The sequence below is a fragment of the Ochotona curzoniae genome, unplaced genomic scaffold (genome assembly GCF_017591425.1).
Source record: "Ochotona curzoniae isolate NIBS_2020 unplaced genomic scaffold, NIBS_Ocur_1.0 scaffold_3223, whole genome shotgun sequence".
Taxonomy (NCBI): domain Eukaryota; kingdom Metazoa; phylum Chordata; class Mammalia; order Lagomorpha; family Ochotonidae; genus Ochotona; species Ochotona curzoniae.
Window position 1 is genome coordinate 14,921,512 of NW_024467108.1, and position 26,353 is coordinate 14,947,864.

Sequence of the window (26,353 nt, forward strand, 5' to 3'; positions counted from 1 at the left end):
TATCTAAAACATTAAGCTAATATAAAACTGAAACTAAATATGAATATTGTGTGATGATCTGGAAGACAATAAATCCAAGTATATCATTGCAGGAAAATTTAAAAGGAGACTGAACTTTTAATGACTTATGCTGGTTTTGAAGGCTCTGGAAAAATTTACCCACCAGGATCAAAGTCAGGCTGACATCCTCATGAGCAAGGTTTTCCCTAGCTTGAAAACAGCCATCTGACATTCTGGCGGTGGTTTTGAGATTCTATCGTCTTTTTTCTTCATGACTTCACAATGCCAAATCAGTGACAGGAATGTGCCAATTAATCATCTTTCCAAGTCATTTTGGCATGTATCTGAGAACTAACCTGGTGCAGTCTTAACTGACAAAATTATAGGTTTTCTGATAGCCAAAACCAAGATTCTGTAGAGTGTATGACAAGCACCTAGCTCTGTATACTAACCGCTAAATGCTCTTCCCAATGAATACTTGCAGGCTTACCAAGACTTTGAGAGTTGTTTGCTATGTCTGTCACATCCATTGCTTTCTCTCCACCCCCACTGCAGTCACTCTATCTATGATCCTCTCATCTCCTCTCATCTCATCTTACCCATTTAACAACACAAAAATTAGATCCAGGAAATGTCCTAGCAACCAGAAAAAAAGATATAGCTTTGCCTTCATGCCTGCAGATAACAGTTAAAAATAATATATAAATAGTACTATGCTCACTGGTGAAGAGAGTTATGCAAAAAAATAAGATAAGAGGGAAGAAATACTACGTTGGCATTTCAAGTAGAATTAAACAGGTTGAACAATGAAAGCGCCCATGGGAAGATATCATTTGAACAGATAAGAAGGGGTACAGTAGTAAACCTTATGAATATTTTGGAGGAGAATATTTCAAACAAAGGAAACAGCGAAGACAAGGATCCGAATACACAAATAAGGAACCTGCTTGGAGAACAGAAAAAAAGGCTGGCTGGGTTAGAGGAAGGTTAAGTGAGGAGATCTGACTCTTGTCATACAAGATTGGGACCTCACAGGGTTCATATTATAGACTGTTTCAGGTCGTTACATAGACGTAGCTTTAAATTTCAACAAAAGTAGTATACACAGAAGAATTAGGAGCAGTTTGGGAATACAAAATAACAGAGGGAAAATGCTTAAGCTATATCTTCCTGGAAAGAAAACTTTAAAAAATAATCAAAGTAACAAAATATTTAGAAATCAGTGAAACTTACATGATTTTATTATCTAAATAAATAATTGCTATTGATCCATCTTTTTATGGAAAGAATGTTAGAAATGTGCAACTGAGATCCCTTTGTGCAAACTTGAGATTGCTTTGCCACGGAACAGCCTAGCATGTTCTGGCTTGCTCCCAGTGCACTCATAAAGCTGTATGTGCTGTTTGTAGAGGAGAAAAATGGAGTTAAGACTGTAAGGGGAGTTTTGTTCCCATTTCCTAGGGAAACAGGGGCGATGGCTTGGGAGCCACAGACCTGGGAGTAAATTTTTCAGAGAGGCTCTTGAAAGAGGAACAAGGGTTGATCAGATACAGAGTTCATTTGTCTTACTCCCTGGCTTCCTAAGAGAATTTTGAGATTGGACATTTTGATTTGCAAGTTAGTTTTGCTCATTTCTGCCATTTGCTTGACACATCATGATTCCACAGAAACACCATTTCCAGTGAGTACAACTTTTCCCTTATACTCCACCTTCAAAATTGGACTCAACTTCATCTGTATGGAGGCATTTTGGACTCAGCCACACACTCATCTCTTCCCTCTTCTATATTCCGGTAGCACTGGCTGAGTGCAGCCCTAGCTTGGGCATTTAATCAGGTTCTGACTTGCACTTTTATGTGTTGCAAATCTCTACAACCTGTGTTCCCAATTTCACTGCAGACTCCCGGAACAGCCTGTTGAATTACTCCATTACTATGAATGTGTCCACACACTCTGAGCCACTTGGTCTCTGCTCACAGTGTTCTTGCAGAACAGGATGACAATAAAAGCACGTTTTACATAATGAAGCAGAGAGCGAACCCCAGTAAAGAGAGGACAGACTGGATAAAGTTCTCTGACACAGTTTACTTCTTTGTTGTGTCCTTTACCAAGAGCCAGTCTGAATCTTTCACAGCTGAGAATTTCAAGCTCTTTGTAGAATTTCTTTAGCTCTGCCATAAACATATGGTTCTCATTTCATCTTACTGCTGATTACCATGTCTAATAAGCAATCGCTCTTTGCCTCCATTAAGCAACATGTTAGGGATATGTTAAAGTAAGTAACCGCATTCAAAAAGTAAATACTGTGGACTGGTGCTGTGGCATAGCGAGTAAAGCTACTACCTGTTGTGCTTGCATCCATATGGCCACTGGTTCTACTCCTGGCTGCTCCACTTTTGATTCAGCTCCCTGCTAATGTGCCTGGGAAAGCAGTAGAACATGGCCCATTGCCTCAGTCCCTCACCTAAATAGAAGACCCAGAAGAACATCTTGGCTTCAGATTGGCCAAGCTCTGGCCATTGCAGCTGGTTTGGGAAATAAGCCAGAGGATTCTCTCTCTCTCTCTCTTTCTCTCCTGTCTTTCAAATAAAATAAATCTCTTACAAAGACAAAAACCAGTAACTATTGCAGCTGCTGTGGTCTGCCACGGTCACACGCACACAAATGTTCTGCCCTCTGAATCCAATATCCCATACAGGCATTAGTTCATGTCCCAGCTACTGCACTTCCAATACAGCTCTCTGCTTATGCACTGGGAAATCAGCGGAGGGTGGTCCAAGGTCATTCAAGTCCTTGGGATCCTGCACCCACATAGGAGATTGAGAAGAAACTCTCCACTCCCAGTACAGATCAGCTTGGATTGCTACAAACCTCTGGGTAGTGAAGCAGCAATGAAAGACCTTCTCTATCTCTCCTTCCTAATAAAATATGACCTTCAAATAGAAATAAATAAATCTTGAGAAAATACTATTTTTGCTTGGTTTCCAAAGACAATAGTCTTATGCAAGTAACGGCATATGGATACATTCCAAAAATATCCTCCACTTATACTGCTATATTCTGAACTTACACTTAAATCTAAGGCAGGATATTATTATAAGCATGCATGTGAAAATGAGTATTGGCATAATACCTTAGCAAATTTTTTTGCCAAAATATTTTTAGATTGAACTCCAATGTTACTAGCTAAAGAGAAATAACAGGTTCAGTTGAAACATCAACTTCCATTGCTATCAAAGGCCCAAAAACAGATAAAAGCAAGCAATGAAACCAAATCAAACATTGGCATGAAACAAGATAGAATGAATTCAAGTGTTGACAAACAGAAAGGTAGAAATATTAGTATATCATGCTTTAAAATAAGTAAATACCTTAACAACATTTCCATTGAAGTTTAAGCACAACTGTGACAAAAAGAGGGATCTCTGAATTTATTAAAGGTTAAGACAACATTACTAACTAGTCTTCAATGACACGATTATAAATAGCTCTTGAGAGATTCTGGTTGCAAAGGTTTGTTTCTTAAGGGATTCCCACATTCCTTGAGGGACAGTAAAGTCAAAGTCCTCTGAGATGCCACAGTAGACACAGGGCATAATCATGTTTGAAAACTCATCAAAGCAAACACAAGGATGCTGAAGATCAGATTTCTAGCCCAAACACTCATGGATCGCTTGCTACATTCCTTTGGATGTCCTCATATCATTGCAAATCTGAAACTAGGGAAGTTACTGTGATCAAAAGCAAGAAGCACGTGAAAATCAACGTGAGCAGGAAATCTGGGTGACTTTGTGTGCAGAACATTTCCAACCACACTGATTCACAGGTTTGAGAAGCTCCACGGACAAAGACCTACATACACATGTAGAAAATTGTAGATGCTAAAAATGAAATAAAGGGTGAATGTTTGGCACAGTAGTCGAGACAGCACTTGGGGCATAATAATGCACATCACAGTGCGTGGGTTCAAGTCCCCGATGTCTTCCCAATCTCAGATTCCTGTGAATGTGCTAATACACACCCAGGGAGGCAGCAGACACAGAAGTAAGTATTGGAGTGCCTGCCACTCATGTGAGACTTGGATTTCTAGGCGACATCTCGCCCAGTCACGGCTGCTGTAAGACGGTCTTTCTCTTTTCCCTTTTCTCTTTTGTCCCCTACCTTTAAAATAAAAATTTTAAAAATTAATGAAATAAAAGTAATTTCTTTCATACGTTTTATTTTGAAGATAGCCATTAAATTGTTGGTTCACAACTCTTACTTTGTTTGGTGCTGATTAATGAATAACATTAGTATTTCCTTAGGCCTACAGGTGTGATGAAAATAAATCGTTGACTCTAAGGATTTGATAAAATTAGAAAGTCTGCGGATTTCCACAGCTTCTAGAGTTTGGTCTATTGCTTTCTTTAAAACACATAAACACATATCACACAACACGTGCAACCTGACCCAATAACAGCATGAGGCAATATTTATTATGACAGTAAATACTATTGCTATTCTTAGCTTTAATTCTCTAACTAGAGACTTGTATCCCCAGGCTCTAGAGTTTTCCTGCTTAGAAATAAGATGTGAAGACAGACACTATTAAGGCAAATCAACCATATGGTCTGAAAAATGGTGTGTGTGAAGAATTAAGCTCATTCAACTATCAACGCTACTCACAAGTGTAAAGGTTCGAAAGTTAGCAATTTGCTCGTGTGAAATATATGCAATTTAATCAATTTAGGAAATACAAAATGATTGCTTTGGGTATCATACATTAGGAAATACAACCACAGAGTGATTCAAAACAGATTTGGGGGAGGAGGGCAAAATAGATTTGACATATACTTAAGACACAATGGGATATATCACATCCTATACTGGAATGCCTGGAGTCAAATTCCAGATTCATACCCAACTTCCAGTCTCATATTGATTCCTAATTCCAGCTTCATGGGAAGTAGTAGTGATGGTGCAAGGACTATGTCCCTGTCACTCACCTGGGAGATCCAGATTCTGTTCTCAGCACATGTACATAATCAGTGAAAAGATACAAATTGACCTCACTTGTATATGGACTCTAAAAACATTGATATCAGAGAAGTTGAAAAGTCTGGGGATAATACAGGGATGTAGGGATGGAGAAGGGTTAATTCATAGTTATTAAGATATGCATAGACAATAGAAAGAAGTTCTGGTATTCTATTGCAGCGTCAAAGCACATAATAATCTAAATGCACATTTTTTGAAACACTTACACAAAAAAATCATTTTGAATGTTCCATCATGAAAAATGATAGTTGTTTGATGATATACAGATATTTACCTTGATTTAAGTATTGCACAATATATACATGCATTAAAACATCATATGGCACTCCATAATATGTACCACATTACGTATCATCTAAGTATAAATATTTTAAAGGATAAACTAATGCATATAAAAGCATAGGACCTGATGGACAATAAATAATGGTTATTAACAACATATGACATAGTAGAAATAACCAGTTTTCCTATGAAGAAATTTAATTTATTTGTATTTTTTTACCCTACAAAATAAACCAAAATTTGTTTGATTCACTGACAATCTACACAAGAAGTGGTTCACTGTTTTCAAAAGAGCAGTTTTAAACAAGATGCAATTGATAGTTAAATGCAAATATGAAGAATAATATTTAAGTGGTGTTTTAAGAGAGCAGGTCTAGAGGTGAAGACACAACATCCCATATCAGAGCGCACGGGTTTAACACTCGCTGCTGCCTCCTGACTCTAGCTTCTTGCTGATGCAGATCTTGGGAGGCCGCAACAGTGGCTCAACTAACTGGGATCCTGCCATCTGCAAATGTTACCTGAATTGAGTTCAGAGTTCACAGCTTCAGGCCAGCTCTGGCCATTGCAGGCTTTGAGAAGGGAATCAGTGGATGGTCTCTCTCTGTCTCCTTCTTCCCCTCACCTCTTCTGTGCATATCAATGTTTAACCTACTTTTAAAAATGCATCAGCAAACGCATTACAAAATCACAGACTCACAGCAGCAAGTAATGACATCTGAAACTACTGGCTACCTTAACTTGTCCATGTCGTTCCTCCGAAAACCTACTCTTAATTCTCTTCCCATTTTGGAATTTGTTGTTCTCTACTTCTCTGCTGAATCAATGAGATCACCGAAAACAATTCGTGGTAGAAAAATCCAGGAGGATATCCCGACAGGTACAAAATGCTGAAAAGCTTACCAGGAGAAGTGGTATAAGGGAAGGAAAGGAAAGTTGCATGTGATTAAAGGCAGGAAGAAGTGACTACTGATAGGAACAGCAAGGAAATCCTGCTAGAAGAATTGCCCTTTCAGATAGGATTTGGATGAGTGAAACAAAGGAAAAGTTACATAAACCACAGAAAAACCAGAAGCAAAGGCATAGAGGCCGCCAACATGAGAGTTAACAAGAAAGAACCAAGAGTTCAAACAGCTGGTCTGAAAAACTGATGTCAATTTCCAGATCACAGCTTCCACCTCTGTCAAATAACTGATGTGGTTTTGATACATCCCCTAAAATTTAACTCTGTAGAATTATCTTTCAAGAGGTTCCTGCCCCATCCCCATAATTATGAGCACCACTTGAAACATGGCATTTCAAATCACAGTGTCAGTTCAAGTTACGGCTGTCCTGCTCCTGATCCTGTTCCTGGCTAATGCTTCTGGAAGGGAGCAAATAATGGTCTAAGTAGTGTGGCTCTGTCACCTCATGGGAGGCCCAGTTGGAGTTCCAGACTCGGGTTCAACTTGGTCTATCCCTAACTGTTGAGGTCATTCAGAGATGAAACTGTGAATGGGAGGTCGGTCTCTTTCTTTTTCTCTCTCTCTCAAATGGATAAGCAAGTTTTTTAAAAAAAAAAATGAATTACTCCATATATTGGATCTAAAAAGGTTTCAGAAAGAAAATCAGTGTTTTTTTTCTCCAAAGAAATCTTTTACTTCAAGTTACTGAAACTGTTAAGTGGAGAAACATAGCTTTCCAATAAGGCCACCTTTGAGGTTTTATGGTAAACAAATAAAATAGAGTGCACGTCCTAAGAAAACTGGTCACTGCATTCCTCAGTTCTAGATTGCATACAGTTTTAACTGTTAATACTTATAAAATATAGAAATTTTTCAACAATGAACACAATTTTCAGGGGATTTGGGGCAACTGTTTCATTGACTTTTTAAGGTGAGTGATGCTTAAAATTACATCCATAAAGGAACAGTTGAATGAAAAAAACTTTGTTGAACAAATTGAATACCTGCTGCATATTAAGTACTATTTTAGCACCTAGCAAAAACTTGAAGGAAAATTACTTTCCAAATACAGCAGTAAGAGACATCTAATGTGGGACAAGTATGGAATATTAAGGAGTAAAGAAAGTGTCTTCCCCAGTTGCATAATGTCTATAGAGATTTTCTGAAGGTGACATGACAGAGTGAAGAACCCACAGGAGCTTTCTAAGTAAAGAGGGAAAGCCATTTATCCACAGCTTAATGGAGGTGGATAAACTAAAAGCATTGGGGCCTGGTGCAGTAGCCTAACAGCCAAAGTCCTTTCCTTGACCATATGGCACTGGTTTGTATCCCAGCTGCCCCACTTCCCATCCAGCTCCTTACTTGTGGCCTGGGAAATTGGTTACTATATCTTTGGTAGCTCTCTATTTAAAGCATAAGTATGATCATTTGCTTGCAATTAACACAGCCTGGCCATAACCAAGGCAAAACCTGGAGCAATCTTAGCATCTATAATGAAATTCAAGGACAAGAAGCATAGCCAAGCCCCGCATGGGAATAAAACTAAGTGTAGCTCAGCCAGAAACCAAATTCTCCTCATGTCTCCCTCCTTCGTTCAATCCAAGTTCACCTTTTAACTGTGTTTCTTTTGCATTTTTTTTTCTTTAGCAATTGGATTTTCACTAACTGTATAAAGAGGTAACATATTCTGTAGAATCAAGCTATCAGAAGCCACCTAACTCTCTGGCAATTTAAAATTCCTTAAAGAATGAACATGACCAGTTTAATCTTGGGATTTTGTGCATTTATATTCTCATTTAGTTGATATCACTTGAGCCAATATTTGATTTATCAGAAAGTTCTCCAGGTTACCTCATCTTCCCATGTGTCTGAACATTTAAAGTGCAGGGATATTTGAAGCAATCAAGATGTCATGACTGTACATTTTTCCAAGACATAAATTGTCCTTTACATCATTAGCACATCAGTATTTGTTTATAGGTTTAGTATACACATTGTAGTCTATGAGGAGACTTCTTAGCCCCAAACAGCTAAAAGCCCATTTAGAATTCCATTAGTCTCAGATTTAGTCTTGCTAAGCTAAATGAGAGCACTAAGTTGAAGGAATAAATTTGGCTCTACCCCTAAAAAACACAGCCACCCTATCTAACTGGGAATACGCGTCCTACAATCAAATAAAGTAAAAGCAATACAGTGTATCCTCAAGGTTTACAACTTTGTAGGATTCCCCAAAGTGAATTATCACGCAGAGGGGAACAAGGGACTCTAAGCCTACCTCAAACATCTAGTTACAAAAATGTCAGGTGAGTCATGACCTTATCATCAACTCCTGCGACTGCTTAACACCAAGCCAGTTTAATTAATCCACCAGATGCTCATCTAGAAAAATGGGAAACAAGAAGACATATTTTCCAGAATCAATGTGATGGTTGCATTGCAAACACTGTTTTGGCAAATTGATAGATGTAAGGATGGTCACCAGTACTGCTCTTAACTGTAAGTTAACAAACATATCTTTCTCTAACTGATCATCTGCTTCCCGGTTGCCATTGCCCTCCTCACACGTGACCTTTGTCTTCTTACCTCCATGTCCTGCTAAAGTAAGTCCTCTTGTTGGCTTTCTTACTGAAACTGACACTCCCTCTCAGTGCACTTTAAAAAACAGTGATTAAATAATCTCCATGGTTATATTTAAATATCATTATGTTCCAGCAGATTCCAGCAGTCCAAAAAAAGCAAAGAATAATCCAGTACACTCATTTCTAATTCCTTCTGCTTATCAAATGAATAAGGTCTCTGAAGCAAGAGCTTATACCTCTCAAATCTTCAAACTATATAAAGCTGGTCTTTACATAAGTAAAGTAAAAAATTCACTAGTACTTTAGTCTACAATTAGAGTTTCTGTATTCCTGACCAAAAAAAATAGAAAACCACAAGTTAGATCCTCTACATTTTCCTCTGGCAACACCATTCTGAAAGGACACCGGTCTTTTCTTACTTTTGAAGATCCCAGACATTCCTTCCTCAATGACTCTGACATGGAATATGCCCTCTCTTTAGTCACCAGTACACCACTTTGGCTATTCTCATCAGAATATATAAAATCTATGGACAGTGGGAAGCCACCAGAGTGAAATTCTAAGAAGACACATTTGACCTTGGTACATGTGAAAATTGGAGGAGGAAGATTAGAGCTAGTCAAGAGGCTATTACAGCAGAATATGTAATAAAATAGAGCTGCCCATGGTCCAGGGAAGTACAAGGAAAGGCATAATCACCTGAGCCAGAGATTGACAGCATATTATGGCCAAGGCAGAAGCAGAAAAGAGGTCACTGGTTTCAAGTCCAAGTGCCTGGGTGGAAAAGTGAGTTAACACAAAGCATTAGATTTACAAATAACATCACTTACTATTTGTCATTGAGTGGAGATAGTTGTGAATACATAAGTAGTCTCCTCTTATCGCAGAGAGATATGTAACAATGTCCATCGATGTCTAAAACTGCAGGTAATATGAAGCCCTATAATTTATTTTCTTTACTACCTTAAATGAGAATTAATCACATTTTGTGGTAAGAAAAAATCAGCATGAGTTTCTCTTTCCTTCTTTACAGTTTCAAAGACAGATTGTTCTTAAACATCTCAGTGCACAATTTTTTTCTGTTTTTAATAATCAACAACTTTCTCACTTAAAGAATTTTACAGCTTCACTGAAAGGCATGATTTGCCAGCATCACTACTCACTTTTTAAAAAGTATTTATTTATTTGTGTATAGATCTTATTTGAAAGGCAGAGAGGCACAGACAAATGGAGAGTGATGTCTTCCAGCTGTTGGTTCATTCCTTGAATACCCAAAACAGCTGTGACTTCACCAAGATAAGGAGCCCAGAATTCAAACCACAACACACCTGTAACTGGCCAAAATTCAAATACGTGAGCTGTCACTTGCCGTCTCCTGGGGTATCAGGAAGCTGAGACAAGAAGCAGGCCCAGAACTCAAACCCAGGTTCTAATTAGAAGGTAGGTTAGGTGCCCCCAAGCAACATCCTGGCCATCACACTGAATGTGCACCCCCAGCATCACCTCCTGGCTCTCTGGACCCATACTCAAGTGGAACAAGGGATGCTTGAACATAAGCATTGCTATGTCACAAAAGTTAACCTCATAACAGAGATAACTACAAGCAACTATTGAACACGCTGCATGAATATGCAGGTCATAGGGATGAATCAAGCCACAGAACGAATAGAGGAAGACTTCATTATAATGCTACTCAGAGCAGTTTACAATTTACAACTCATGGCTTGTATTTTTCATTACATAATTTTGGGCCTGGAGTAATCATGTGTAACTGAACCTGATAATAAAATGTGAGTAATAAGAGATTATTGTTCTCGGTTTGTATTTCTTTCACCTTGTTTTTATTTTGCATTTCTTCAATTGCACTACACGGACCACAAGATAGTTGTTAATGAAAAACACATACAATCTTGCTTTTTACATATATCTTGATGTGTCGTATTGATCTTGTTTATGAAATACTGTAAAGGAGATGTTCAGCAAGAAAATGAAATTATGTGTGAAACTTATGAGCAGTCAAGATTTCATGCATAGATTTGGAGTTAACTACACACAGCTTGAAACTGTGAGAATGAAAGAGCTCCTCAAGAGAAGACAGAAGTAACAAGAGTCAGGGGATAAAAATGCCTCTCAAGTTGTACAGCCTTGAAATCTCTCACAGCGCATACCTGAATCTGGGAAAGAGTGTAAGAAACTGTACAGCAGCTTGGTCTCAGAGCGGAAAGCTATGATGTTCACAGGAGCCCTTTAGCACAAAACATATTTTGAAGCTCAGTTAATCCATGCACTTGCACTTGCCGATACAGTGAATTACTTCCTTGTGTTCATCTGCACTCAACTGTGAACTTCTCAAAGTCAAGAAGTGAGCTCTACTCAATTCTTCACTCTTGCCTACACAACATGTAACACATAGCAGGCATTAATAAATATATTTACTGGAGAAAACAAACCCCTCAGGTGAGGGCTACTCTTTTCTACCTCTAGAAAAGACTCAGCTTTTCTTGGTCAAATCACTACCTGTTTTCCTGCCAGAACCAGATGGTGCACCATGCCCTCTGTGTCTATTGCCCTTGTCTGCAACAGATGCAGATTTTAACAACAGCCCTGGTAGCGGCCCTTTGGTTGCTCCCTCACATATCCCTCAACTGAATTCAAACATTCATCCCTTTTGCTCAACATGCAGCTTTATTTACCTAAAAGCATACAATGTGTGATTCCACACAATATTCAGAAAAATTTATAATTAGCCAGGCTAAAAGCAAAAAGCTACCCAGCAGAGAGTGACCCAGGCTTGACATGCTTTTTATCTCTGCCACCTCTCCCCTTCCTTTTTTAGGATTTGGCATATTGGTTGCCAAATTTAGTTCTTTCTATGTTTCTAAATCCTGTATCTTACCCTTTAAGATAAAATTCCATGGAGAAATACATTCTTTTGGAAACAGGTATTGAAGAAATGGTGAAAGCCAAATCCTTCCTTTAGTTGAATTTCACAGCCTCAAAGCACTTTACAAACTTTGTGACAACCTACTGCTGTGACCCAAATAAGCCTCACAGCCCCTAATGTGCCATCAGTTAGCTGCCAAGGCCTGACTCAGGGCCCAAGTTGCTGTCACCCTGTTACTCTGCCCATGAGATAGCTAATATACTCCTCTGCTTCCTTGTCAAATAGCTTATGTGAGGCAGAAAAGTTAGTGTAGATATATTCTATATGAGGTACTTTCCTTCTGAGCTTGAATGTGTTTTGTTTAGTTTAGTAGAGCCCCGTAGTGAAGCTTTAATATGTTAAAGAAATGCTCTCTAAATGATTTGCCAGCTTAGCTTCTTTTCTACTGTATTTGTTAAATCTAAGGTTGGGCTTTCTGATGAGTAAGAGATTTAATCACCTCCCTCCCCCTCTCTTTCCCCCACATGTATGCATGCAGTGGAGTTAGACTGTTTCTGTTCTTCTTGGTCCCTTGTGGCCTTTGGAAAGACTATTACCTGTGTGATCCTTGGTCTTCTCTAATAATACAAAATGGGTTTAACAACATGTGTTTTGTTTATACCCTCAGCAATGTTTGGAAGATCAATCAGGCAACTATATATGAAAGTAGTCTTTTTATAATAATAACAATTCCAACAAAAACAATGGTGATCTTTTTCCAAAAATGTTAATTTTTATATGACAGAGAAAAGGAGATAGAGACGTTCTAATTAGTCTGCCTCCTGAATGCCCACGAAAGTATGGCTGGGCTAGGTAAAAAGCCAAGAGCCAGGAACTCAACCCATGTCTTCAATGTGCATACCAGGGAATCAAGTACTTGCGCTGTCAGTGGCTGCCTCCCAGGGTGTGCACCAGAACCTGCAATTTGCTGTGTGAGTTTCCCAAGCAGTGTCTTAACTGCTGTGACAAACAACCACTCCTAGGCAGCACTTATGATAAGTCAGGCACAACTTTACAAGTGCTGACTTGATTAATTCTTACAACTCCAAGATGTATGTTCTGTTATTTTCCTTTTCTTTCAAACAGGAAATCATGCCATAGAGTTGAAATAATTTGCACAAGTCACAAGTAAAGAAGTTGAAATAAACCGCAACACACTATGCACACATCAAGGCAGTGGAAATATGATGTTAAATGTGATAGAATCTGCAATAGACGACAGGGCATAAATACGTTTTATCACAGGAAAATAAAATAATCACCATTTTATAGATGGTAATGACTAAGGCCTAGCAAAGTTTTCAAGTTTATACAGTGTCAAGTACTACATTTACAGAATATCTTTAATTCAGAATATTCTGAAGTACTTCATAGAAATGTTAACTACTATTATTATAAATGTTCCAATTCCTACAGCTGAGTCCCAAAACACATCAAGCACTCTCAACAAAATTGTGCAGTGTTCTCTGAAAGGACTAAGTGAGCATTAATAGAATCTGGCTTTGGAGAATAGTAAGAAATAAATAATCCCAACTGTGAGCCTACTTTTTCTTTATTTCTTGATTAATCATAAAATTAAAAACCCTATGAATGCACATTATAACCAAGAACAAAATTTTCAGAAATAGATTTTTACCTACTCCCCTTTTATTTTTGCACAGTGAAACTGAGTAATATCCCAAAACAGGTTAGATACCCTGCCTAATGAGGGAGCGATGCCTTTAAAAGAGCATGATCCTTGTGGGCTGACTGTGTGCCAGGCACTCATAGACTTCTGGGCACAAGGAGTATGGCTGGGTTCCAAGGCAGGCAGAACCAGGTCAAATCCGGTTCTTCCACCATGGTCGTGGTGGCCTTGGGCAAACCTATTTACTTTGACTCTACAAAGAGCTTCTAAACACATAGCTGAGCCAGCTGCTCCTCTCTGGTGAAATGCCTGCAATCCAGGGCAACTGCTATCCTCTCCAGGGCTTGTAGGACTCATCATCTAGTTTCAAGATCTACTTTACAAGCTTCTAAAGGCGCTTTTTCGGAGTCTTTGGGGGCCAGATTTGCCCATCTCAGTAGAAACAAGGGATGCATCATGGGACTCTTAGACGACTAGAGGTCAGTTTAGTATTGAACCAGATGGATATCAAGAATCTGAGGAAAGATTTTCCCTGTAGTACACATGAAAAGACGGAGTACATATTCCCTACTGCTTTGATCACCCCACCTTGTCCAAACAAGGCCCATTCATCTTCCCTGTATGTTCTTTCCAGACACATATCACAGTCGAGCACCAAAAAGAGAGAGAGAAAAGCTTTCATGTCTTTGGAAATATAAGATGGGATTTGAAGTAATGCAGTGCACAGAGTTGACTGGAGTCTCAGTGTGCAGGTGAGGCTGGATTTTACACCAACTCATGAACCACAGATTGCCCTATGCAGCTCAGAACATGTATTCTCCAAGCATCCTTTGGGTCCTTCAACCCAAATTCTTTCCAACCAGCTTTGTCTGCTAACATCTAACTCAGTTTATAGGGGCCTTTGGACTTGAGGCTGTTAAAAAATCCCCATAAAGTCTCAAAGCTCTGGACAAAAGCAGCTTCCTACTGAGATGCTGACCACCACATTATCTGCATCGCTGACTCTTTAGGCTCTTTCTTTGTTTTTGCTTTCTAGGCTTTATTTTTTCATTTAGTTGAAAGGTAGAATGACAAGAAGAGAGAAAAACAGAATGAGATCTTCCTATCTGTTATTTCATTCCCCCAAAAGTTGCAATGGTTGAGCCTGGGTCAGGTCAAAGGCAGGAGCCTGGAACTCTAGCAGGATCTCCTCCATGGGTGGCGGTTGTCCAAACACTTGAGCCATCTTCTGCCACTTCCCACACACACTAGCAGGCAGCTGGATTAGATTCAGATCAGCCAGATCTCATACTGGTACTCCAAATCAGATGCTAGTGTTGCTATGTCACAACCCTGACCCCTTCCCTAGTACTTTCAGATTCTTTTACACACATTTCTGTGATTACAATCTACATGATGCCTGAGTCTACAATGGTGCTCAGAAAGCACTTCTAAACCTTGGAGACCGGATGCTCCTGAAAGGATGCTGCAACATGGGGGAAAGTGAAAAAAAAAAAAAGGTGCTGAGTGCTTAGGAATAGGAACAGAACATTTGTATTTTATAGCATCATAATGTATTAGGATTTAATCTGCACATGTGTATCATGTTCTTCTTGCATAGTGTTCACACATGCTCAAAAAATTGGTAGCTCATGCTAATAGTATTCCCCAAAGATCTCCTCACTGGTAGCTCTGTCACTTTCGACTAACACTTGGCTGTCCGTCTTTGCTTGCTAGCAGAAAGTATTCCCCCTGTTCACAGATAAAGACATTGAAAATAGGAGATTAGGGAACTTGCCTAAAACTACCCATTACATATAGAACAAAACGGTGATTCAGAGGGTAGAAATTGTGCTCTCAACTAGTATGATCCTTCATCTCCCCTGTTTAGGTGAGGAAATTGGTACCCACATGCATATCGGTCTTGTGTCTGGGGTCCACTCTTGCTTAGACTTAGCACAAAAGTACACTTTGCAGCTCTATGCGCTCACTTTTAAAGAGTAAGGGATGTCTAAGTTAAGCCTTGTAAACATTTATGCAGCCAGCAGAACTTTTCAGACACTGAAGCACACACCAACAAAGTGCACAGACTCAGGCAGTAAGAGGGTGCCCAATGAAACCTCCCGCCTGACAAACACTACGCCGATGGCACTACTGAAGATGCCTCCAAATGCATGCCAAGCTCTTTATCACAAGACCTGGCAGCTCATGATCAAAGAGGCACTAGACTCTCCAGACCAGAATGCCCTTTCAATATTATCCACATGTTGCTTCACGCCATGATAAAGTGTTTCCAGTCAAGTGGCAGCTGAAATGAATCTATTTGCAGAAAAAGGTTTGGCTAGCCTGGGTCCAGGCGTTATATAGAAAGATCTCTGGTGCCCCAGATCCTTAAATGGCCAGAGATGACGTAGACTGACCCTGGAGAATCTCAAGGACCCTCCAACTCCCAAGCAGGAAGATTCCTGAACATTTGTTGTGCAAACCCTGTGCACTCAACAGGGTTGCGGCTGAGCGAGGGGACTTGCCCAGAGACACGGAGTAGCTTAACACGAGGCAAGACTTGAAACCTGTAAGAAGGGATCCAGCATGCCCAGGTCCCAACAGCCTTAGTTCAAGGACCCAGTATTAGACTGGGCCTAACTTCTGGCACAGACTCAAATTCAGTTTTCAACCCTTGTAAAAGTGCTCATTTTCCAGAATGTCCATTGAAAACTTTAGGGCCAAATCCAGTAGTCTTTTAGCTAAAAACGGCCTTCAAATATGCACATAACCTCTTGATAGGCAACAGAGATCCACAGAGCTAAAAAGGTGAACGGAACAGAGAGAGAGAGAGAGAAGAGAGAGAAACTGTGCCCCTGATAGACACTTTAGAGAGTGGAAACAGAAATGGACAAGCTCCAGCTATCTTGGGTCTCCCAGTTTCCGCTGTGAAGTGGCGAGGGGCTTCCCCTGACTCGGCCTGGCACACAAGGCTCTCCCAGACACTCCTGGCCGCGCCCAAAGTGTTGAACTGAATGCAAGTGTGCGGTCTCCCTCTGGTTCACCTGGGAGGCCTGCACGGAGCGGAGGGATCTCCAGAGAAGACGGCGTGGGAGGGCGCTAAAGGAAACGTAAAAGTGCCAAAGAAGGCCCCTGAACTTCCCAGCTAGAGCTAGAAACTTTTTCTTTGAAACCAAGTTTCCAACCAGTCAGGAAAAGCTTCCCGCTGAGAAAGCGCTCTCGGTTGGAGTTCGCGCTTGACTGCCAGCCGCCGCGCCCGGGGGAGGGCAACTCGAGACGCTTGCTCCCTGTGTCCGCTCACCTGCGATGTCCCAGAGCTGCAGACGCACCACTGTATCCGGGTCCCAGTGCAGCACCTTGAGCGCGAAGTCCACGCCAATGGTGGCCCGGTAGTGCGAAGAGAAGTTTTGGTGTACGTAGCGCTTGATGATGCTGGTCTTGCCCACGCCCAGGTCTCCGATCACCAGCAACTTGTACAGGTGCTCCTTGTGCGGGACCTGCATCCTGGCTGCCTGCCCGCCTTGCGGTGCCTGGCGGGGGGATAGCGCAGCCTGGGCTCGGCGCGGGAGAAAGACTGGGAGCGCAAGTGTGGGCTCAAGAGAGAGCAGACAGTGGCGGGGCGGGGGCCGAGGGGCGGAACTCCTCCCCCGGGGTTAATCCTCCTTCCTACTCCGCGGTCTTGGAAAGGGGTGGAGATAGGAGCGATTCCCGAGGCTGCGAAGCTAAGGGCTTGCGTGTTAGTGCCTGTTGCACCACTTCTTTGTACAGCGCATTAGGGTTTCCAAAGAGCCTTTCTCTCCTGCGATCTTGGCCACAGACCTGTGAGGTGTGGCTCTGTGTTCTCCGTCCTGCTTGGAGAAGGCAGTGTCCGGAAGTTCTGAGCGGGGAAATGACTGTCAGGTTAAGATCCAGTTAAACACAAGTCTCTCAAGGCCAGAGGGTCCACACTCTATCCTGAGGAGAGCTTGAAAAAGCAGTGGGAATGGCTGGATCAGTAGGCATGACACGTGTGTTTAGGTCCCGAACATTCTAGATTTGAGTTGAGTGAGTTTGGGCAAGCCGTTGGATCTTCCCTAGGGTCTGTTCTTCTTCATTGAAGTGATAATATTAGCTGTCCAAAAGCTGTGACTGGTAAACTCAGCACTCACTTCTACTGTGTTGTTGATGGTCCAACCAGAAGGACAACTGGTCTGACATTGCTGAGGGCAGCAATGATATTTAGCCATTTGTCTCATAAAGACTCTAAGCTACACTAAGGGTGTAAACAATTTTTCTGTTGATTGCATAAGTAATAGTGAACATTTATCCCATCCTTGTTACCTGACAGAGTTCTTACACGTTGCTTTACTTAATCAGCACCACCACCACTCCCAATCTCAAAAACAAGTACCATTTTCATTTCAGTTTCACCACTGTAAGAGCTAGGTATTAACCTTGTAAGTAATGTACCAGGATCAAAATATCATTAAGCTCAAAGTTAAAAACTAGCTGGGACTTTCAGATGCCTCCCCTAAGGGCAAGAGAAGGCTGTCCTGGGGCAGTGGCCAGCCCTGGTGAAGCATCTTGGCAGGGTAAGAAGTACAGCCACTTTGTTTCATTCAGGTTTTCTTCTCATTTATTTATTTAACCAACACACATTACGTGTCTACTACCTGTACTGAAAAACTGAGTGCTTGGAACAATAGAAATAAGAATTGAGAGACAAAGGTTCCTGGCTGGCCTCTGTGTATACGGCAGAGAAGGGGGTCTGAACAGTTGGCCTTTTAGAAAGAGAGTTCAGTAGAGATTTGAAGGGGGCATGCAACTCTTGGGGACACATGTTCTATTTATAATGAGGTTTTTATATTCAAGTGTGCTGGGAATGAAGTTCTGGGCGCATGATCTCATTTCATCTTTCCAGTTCCCTTATGAAATTGGATTGTCTGCTCAATTTATAAATGAGGAAACCAAGATTACAAGCAAACATTGCTACAAAGCATAAGCACAGCCCTGTGTAAAACAGGGAAGGGAAAGCTTTCAGTCCTCCTCCTGGGACATGATACAACTGGGCCTTCAGCCTCCACAGTGACCCAGAAGCAGCTAGATGCCTGTTGAGTGTGTGAACTAGACAAAATTGTACAACCTGTCCGAACCATAGTTTCCAAATCAACAAAACAAGGATCATTGTAGCAGCCATGTGATACAGTTGTTGATAGATAAAATGTGTAACAAGGTGCTAGGCTCGTGGCAGCTGCTGAACCCACCAGGACTCTGAACATGAATGCATTACAAGCTTCAAACACTGTTGACAGTTTTTTCTAGTGCAGCCCTGTGCCCCTCAGGCAGTAGTGGGGAAGCTTTTTCTTGAAGGATGCTAAGGGAAGTTGTGTGAAATTACATTGATCTGTGTTCTATCTGTGTACTCTGAGATAGGCCTCATTCCTTGGTTCCTGCCCACATGGGTATGCAGCAGGCAGATTGTATCTAACAACGGAGACTAGCTTTCTGGACTTGCAAGAATTAGCCAACACTGTGACTTCACTTCACAGGGAGGCAAGTTCAGAAACTAGAGGTGCTTCAGCCTTCTGTGGCACCTGTGAAATTAGGGATGATGATGAAATAAGAACGTTATCAGATGCAAGATCTAAAGATCTCAAAGGCAAGTTCAGTCTGAGCTAGGAGCTGATAGTGAGAGAAACAAGGAGAGGGACGGAGGTTTCCGTCATAGTGTAAGCCGGCTATCAGATCACAGGTTCCAGTCTGTTTTCCAAATTACGGTCCCAACTGAAACTTCCTCACACTTAATCTCCCCTTTTGATAGGGGTACATCAGAACTCAGACATCTAAATTTATGATGTTGGATTGGCAAGGTCCCCACAAATTTCATAGAATCTATGATTTATAAAATTGTGGAGATGGAGATGTTTAAACAACAACAGCAGCAAAAAATACAGAATTAGACTTGAGGTCTAATTGGGATCCTGAAAGCTCTGCCTCACTGCCCATATTGGGGCAGGGGACAGTTCTCCAGGAGAGTGGTTATCCATTATGAGCAAGCCCCTGGAAAAGCAGGAAGTCTTGCAATTTGTTTCCAGGGCTATTCTTTTAGATCTCGTGATAATTCTTCACAGTGGGAAGAAATTACTTGCAGGGTATATTTTTAAATCTCATTGACTAACATGACCTAGTGAGCACTGCAATCTAGCAGTTCAGTGGGATCATTGTAAAAGATACTTGAGGTCTCTGAACCTGAAAGTACTCCAATTGCAGCCATCCCACAATGGCCCCAATACCCAAAAAGAGATCTTTTATTTTTAATTCACTCTGCACCTCTTTAGAACATTTGACAGGAGTACTATGGAATGACCAGCTCAGAACAAATTCTTCCTCACTGTACACTTTTCCAAGGAAAAAACCTCTCCAAACACATGTTTCAGAGAGCAACCGTTCTGAGCTCCCTGCCGTGCTTTAAATATATTCCTTTTTCTGAGGACTAGGTTGCAGACAGAGCTGCAGGATGGGAACAAGCTTTCTGCTAGAAGCAGCAATAATCTTTTGATGGGAGCATTGCCTTCACTTCCACTCTGCCACTCCCGTTACAGTGATGGTGCTTTGTAAGAATCCATCTGTCCCAAGCTGGAAATCCACTTGCCCAAAATACCTCATGACAGTCCGCAGGTGTATTCCAGCCTTTTCCTTCCAGAAGCTACCAAGGAGCCGGTCCCCACTCCGCTGGGGAGGATGATTGGGTTGTGCCATGTAGCGCCCCCGCACTGCACCATGGAAACCAGTTTTCCGCAGTTACCCTCTAAGAGTCACTGGTAATGTTTTGACAATCTTACTATGCTCAAATTGCTAAACTTCAGCATACCCACTCCCTCCTGAAGAATAGAAATGCAGGTGACTCGAGCCTGTGAAAAGTATGTAAGACCACAAACCATACAGAATTAAAGTCTGGAATGGTATCCCAGAATACACAGTGTTAAGATTTCTCGAAGCCTCTGCTTCCTTGCTGCCCAATGCGGGTGCCCATGTTTGCATTTTTTAAACAGAAGAACTCATTGAAATCTTTGGCAATTGCTTTGCAAATATAAATTTGAAAGAACAAACCCTCGTATTTCCCTCTCAGAGGCGCTGCACCAGGTGAGCTCCTGTGAAGTAACCTTGTTTGCTTTGGCCACTAAGAGAGCCATAGGGAGTTACTCATTAGCTCATGTGAGTTTTCAATTACTGCACCAAAGAAATTCCTAAATGACTACATGATAGGGTCCCAAAGGCTCAGAAAATATAAGCCAATTATTCTTCCATTAATTCAAAGAATAGTTATCTACTTAGTTTTGTTTGAAAAGTGTGGAGAGAGGACCAATCTTCAACCTCCTACTTCACTCACCAAACACCCACAACAGCCAAGGCTGGGCCGGGCCAGAGCCAAGAGCCTGGAAATCAACCCAGCTCTGCCATGTGGGTTTCAGGGACTCAACCACTGGATCTGATGACCGTTGCCTCCCAGAGGCGGATCAGAAGCAGAGCCAGAACACACACCCACTTCGGTCTGGGATGAAGGCATCCCGGGCAGTATCTTAACTGCTGCCCCAATGCCAGCTGTGAGAACATATATCTTTAAAAAGATGGAGTTTACCATAGAGGTGGCCTGTTTAAGAAAGCTACTGAATTTTTAACTCGAGCTGATACTCTTGGGAGTTATGAGGAATTATTAATCATTGCAGCAAACAACGAGAATAAGCCATACTGTCCTAAGGAATATTCACTCCTAGCAATCCCTCATTGGATCTACGGCTTATTTTTGTATTTGCAAGATTTCCTAAATCACACTTTAGTAAATAGACCTGTCAGGTTAAGGCTGCTGCTCATGTCTCTGTTTTTCTTCAAAGACTTGCCCTCTTACTCAGCAGGCTTGTCTGAAACCTGTGCTAACTTCTAATGAGAGTTACACCCTGTGTCGATTCAGGGTTTCAGCACTTGTCTGGAAGTGGGCAACAACATTCGGGTGATTGGAGAGGGTCCAAGATGAATTCAGTGTGGGAAGCTGTTGAAACAAATACATGTCAGGCTATGAACATTTCAGTAAGGATTTCCTTTTTTCTCTACAAGGAAGGATTGTATTAGGATCCATACTTGTTGTCATCAGAAACTGATTACACGTGAACATTTGCACTCAGCATTAGTGTGCATCAAGGAAAATAGATAAAGCCCAAATTTTCGATAGTAGTTTTATTACCATCCAAAATTGGGCTCCACTGCTGTACATGTTAAACCTGTGTTAGATGTGAATTGGGGCCGTGTCTGAGTTGGAACTTACTTTCATCCTAACCTCCCTAAAGTGGATGATGCAAAAGGAGATACAAAACGGGCAAAGGCAAGTATCTGAAAAGAATACAGAGCAAATGACTCTGTATGTGCTGGAATTCCAACTTCGCTATACTGGAGGTATACATTAAGCCAGAACCTTTACCTTAGTAAAGTTACTTAATCCTCATAACTTCTGTGTATTATAAAGCACATAGAGGTCTCAACAAGCTTAGATAATGTTCCAAAGGCCACAGACATGAAGTGAAAGAGTGAGAATTGCAATCCCTAGTTCCTAAATTCATACTTTTTCTAATCTGTCACATACCTAGATCATGTGATAAATTCTGGATCTCTACATCTATTCAAGGGTTTTTGCTACTATACTACTTGATATTTAGGCTGCAAATACAAAGGCTTGGTGTAATAGCTGTTTTTGCAATGCCCTGTGGTTCAAAGATAAGAAAGATCCCACAACTCAACAAGTCAGGCAAAAATTAACCCTAGTAAAAAATCACATAATCATTTGTGAAAGTTATCTGATACAGTATTTGGAGCACACATACTCCAAGAAGTCTATTTCTGCTGCTCACAGGAGAAGGAAATGCCTGCTTCTGAAGCTGTCCAGTGACTGAACCCCCAGTCCATAACAAGCAACGAACCAAGGACTCATGTGGCATAGTGCAGCTAGATAATGCAAGATTAAGTATTAATCAAGAAACATTTATGTGCAGAGCATGGTAATAACATTTGTAAGGGTCAGGCATTGAATTTGTATTCATGTAAAAAGATATGTAAGCTATGAACTTCTCTAAATGTTTTACTTCTAGTTAGAACATCAATATGCATCCATAAGATCCTTTACCTACCCCATGATCTCCTTCTCAAACTCTCACTTTTTTTTAAAAGATTTGTTTATTTTTATTGGAAAGTCAGGGATACAAAGAGAAGAGAGGAAGAGCTGTGTGCTGGTTCACTCCCCAACTGACCGCAACAGCCGGAGCTGAGCCAATCCAAAGCCAGGAGCCAGGAGCTTCTTCCAGATCTCCCACGCAGGTGCAGAGTCAACTACTTTCCCAGGCCACAAGCAGGGAGTTGAATGGGAAGTGGAGCTGCCAGGAATAGAACCGGCGCCCATATGGGATCCCGCCGCAGGCAAGGCAAGGACTTTAGTCACTAGGCTACTGCACTGGTCCAAACTCTTTCACTTTTAACTGCTCTTCTTTTCTGTTCTTCAGTTGAAAGTATACTATTCTCCACCATAGGAACACTATTTTCCTTGGTTGCATTCATTCACTCCTGTGACAATATTGCAAACTAAGCTAGAGATTAAATCTGAGAATTAGATCAACTTACCTAATTTCAAATTCAAATTCTACTACAAACAAGTTGTAGGACTTAGTAAAATAATATAACTTATGTATGCCTGGGCCTTCATACGTGAAATGTGAACAATAATTTCTACTTGCTGCAACTGTTAGGAAGGCTAAATGAAATAATACAGTGAAGTGCATAGCCTAGTGCTTGGCCCAGAATGTGCACTAGGACCAAAGTGTTGCTAGGCTGGCTGTTGATTTCTATAGCCATATTTCAAATCCTTATCATATTGCTGCATTCCATACCCTTGTGGCAGATTGCCTGTTGGGCATTTCCACCAGGTTCTCTGCAGACATTTCAACTGCAGTATGTGCAAAACTAAACTCATTATCTGCCCTAGCAGACTTGTTCCTTTTCCTGTATCCCTGGTTTTGGTGGGTGGTTCCACCCTCACTGCAGTCTACCAACTCTAAAAGCTGAGTCACACTCAACCCCTCCCTCTTATTATATGCCTGTAGCAACTTGCATCCTCTGATTCTACACTTGGTCTTAGCCAAAAGGCCGAGAAGCGATACATCCTCTGATTCTACCTGATACAAATTCCTAAGTGTCTTTTTTCCACTGCATAAAAAAGCTCGTAGGACAAAAATTGCCTTTTATAAATTATAATTTTCATTTTTTAAAATTACAATTGTGAATTTTAATTTATAAGATTACCTGAAAAGTAGAAATTATAACCGTCCTTTAAATGTGCAAATATTAAAGTTATAATCAGCAAGACAAATGGTAAATGAAAAACGGGATTTTTTTGCAACATTTAAGACAAGACAGGGCAATATACTTTGTATGTTAAAAAGCTTGTATAAATTATTTTAAAATATTCACATTGAGACAGGAGAGAAGTATAGAAATAAACAATTGACTACCTAAGAAAACAAAAGGACAATAATGATGTGTAAACATTTCAGTGATAATAAAAATATGAACATTAAGCAGTAATAAGATTTTTTCACATTTTGAACTGAAGATATATTTTTGATATAAAAATAATTGCAAATTTATGAAGTGCAAATAGATACCTTGGTGAGACTATGATTTAGTAAAAAGCTTTTGGGAGAGAAATTTGGTTAATTAAAAAAAAACTGAAAATATATGCACCATTTGGTCCAACAGTTACTTCTTTACAAATTCATAATACAAAAATCATGAGATGTATCAATATTTAGCTTTGAGAAGGCCTACTTCAATGTTGCTTTTAATATAAAAATTTCAGTGCTTCTTCAATAAGCACAAAGTTAAATATTTTGGTGGTGTAATGGACATAAAATAACCTTTAAAATATAAATCTTGGGCCCGGCACGGTGGCGCAGTGGTTAAGGTCCTCACCTTGCACGCCCGGGATCCCATATGGGCGCTGGTTCTATCCCCGGCAGCCCCGCTTCCCTTCCAGCTCCCTGCCTGTGGCCTGGGAAAGCAGTCGAGGACAGCCCAAAGCTTTGGGACCCTGCACCCACGTGGGAGACCCGGAAGAGGCTCCTGGCTTCGGATTGGCATAGTGTCGGCCATTGCGCTCACTTGGGGAGTGAATCATCGGACGGAAGATCTTCCTCTCTGTCTCTCCTCTCTGTATATCAGCCTTTCCAATAAAAAAATAATAAAAAATAAATCTTTAAAAAAAATATATAAATCTTACAGAATGGTTGAAGCTGAAAACATGTTCACAATAGTTCTCATTTTAAAACTGATAAAAAATCACAAATATTAAAATCACCAATCTGGCATAAAATACATGCATTTGTATTTTCTATACATTCATATTGTTGGCAGAATAAAAAAGTCTAGAAAATTATACACTAATATGTTACCAGTTTACCTCTGGATGATTAGTATTTTGTTCATATTTCCTGAACTTTTCTCAGTTTTGTATTTTATTTTTACCAGAAATATTATGTGTTGCAAAAGGAAGAAAACCCAGCTTTGAAAAACAGAAGTGTACCAGGTGACTCCTAGAGTGCCTGCAGCTCCAGTTCCAGGTCTCCGTAGTCAGTGCACAATGACAAGGAGGTGTCTGGAATCCCACTGCCAGGCTCTTCCCCGCGGCTCAGCTGGCAGTGTTTTCAGGGCCAGCCTCTCATCCTGATCCCACTGATTCCATCTGTGCCGAGAAGGCTACCTTCCCAAGGGAACCAGCGAACCATTTTAAACGTGGCATAATCAGGTCAGCACCCCAGAACCAGTCATACCAGGTGTCCACACTGTCCTGGAGTGACTTTACTGTTGCAGATCAGCTTAGTCTACCCAGCCCTGACAGAAGCCATCCCTACGAGTTCTCTATAGATCAAAGATCCCACCAGGGTCACCCCTACCCAAACCCTGTTATCATCTGTACATCCTGCCTGCTTTTGTCACAAGTTTCTACTGTGTCATCAATTTGCTTATTTTTTTTCTCAAGTGTTTGTCCCATTCTGTTTCAGTCCCTCTTAATATTACACCCAGTAGCAACACCGTGACTCAATGTCTCCCTGACTCAGTATCTGCTGCTTTGATTTATCAGAGCTACCTATAGATAAACTTCTGCAAGAAGGGTCACTACAGGGCCGAGTGTGTTAGCCTAGTGGCTGAGGTCCTCACTTTGTTGTGCCAGGATCCCATTTGGGCACCTATTCCCATCCAGCTTTCTGGGAAAGCAGTCAAGGATGGCCCAAGGCCTTTGGACCCTGCACCCGTGCGGGAGAGCCAGAAGAGGCTCCTGGCTCCTGACTTCAGACCAGCCAATCAGTTGCCAGACACTATCTTTTGAAACTTAATTGCATTTATTTTAAAAAGTTCAGACTTATTTATATTTTTCTTTGTTAAATACAGTAAGTCCCTAAAACTTAAATGTATAGATTTATCTATTAATGCTTCTTCCTCCACTCAAACAACTCTGCACAGTAAACTGAATGGCAGCCACTGTTGAGGGTATTTTGGTTTTTTTTTTCTTTGATTTTTGTTTTGTTTATTTTTTGCTTGCTGCTGCTTCCTCTGTTGGATGAAACACACTTTTTGTCAACCACACCCTCACTATTCACACATCATAGCTGAGGTCTTTCACGGTAATTCATTCTGAACATATGATCTTAATGAACTCGCTTTTCAACACTCTCAGCTGTTTGAGGGCAAAGCTTGTCTTCAAAGCTTTTTTTTTTTTCTGGGTTTGCTGACACCAGAGCCCCAGTGAGTGAAAACAGCCCCTTCAACAGGGTCACTCCTGAGTCCCTATGGAGTAGTTCAGCTTTATGCATACTTAAAAAAGAAAAGGTAAGGTTTAAAAGCTTTTTAACGTCCTCCACTTGTAAAAGTCTTGTAGTGATAAAACTTCTTGACCATTTATGAA

The 26,353-nt window shown here is 40.9% G+C and overlaps 1 protein-coding gene across 1 annotated transcript in view; it reads right to left on the reverse strand.

The window, feature by feature from the left end:
* RAB38 (RAB38, member RAS oncogene family) overlaps positions 1-17,029 on the reverse strand; it is a 54,893-nt gene extending 37,864 nt beyond the window's left edge. The window contains exon 1 of the mRNA XM_040964266.1: positions 16,676-17,029. Within this exon, the coding sequence (XP_040820200.1) occupies positions 16,676-16,877 (202 nt within the window). The 5' untranslated portion in view covers positions 16,878-17,029. The remainder of the gene's footprint in view (positions 1-16,675) is intronic.
* Between the last annotated feature and the right edge of the window lie 9,324 nt (positions 17,030-26,353).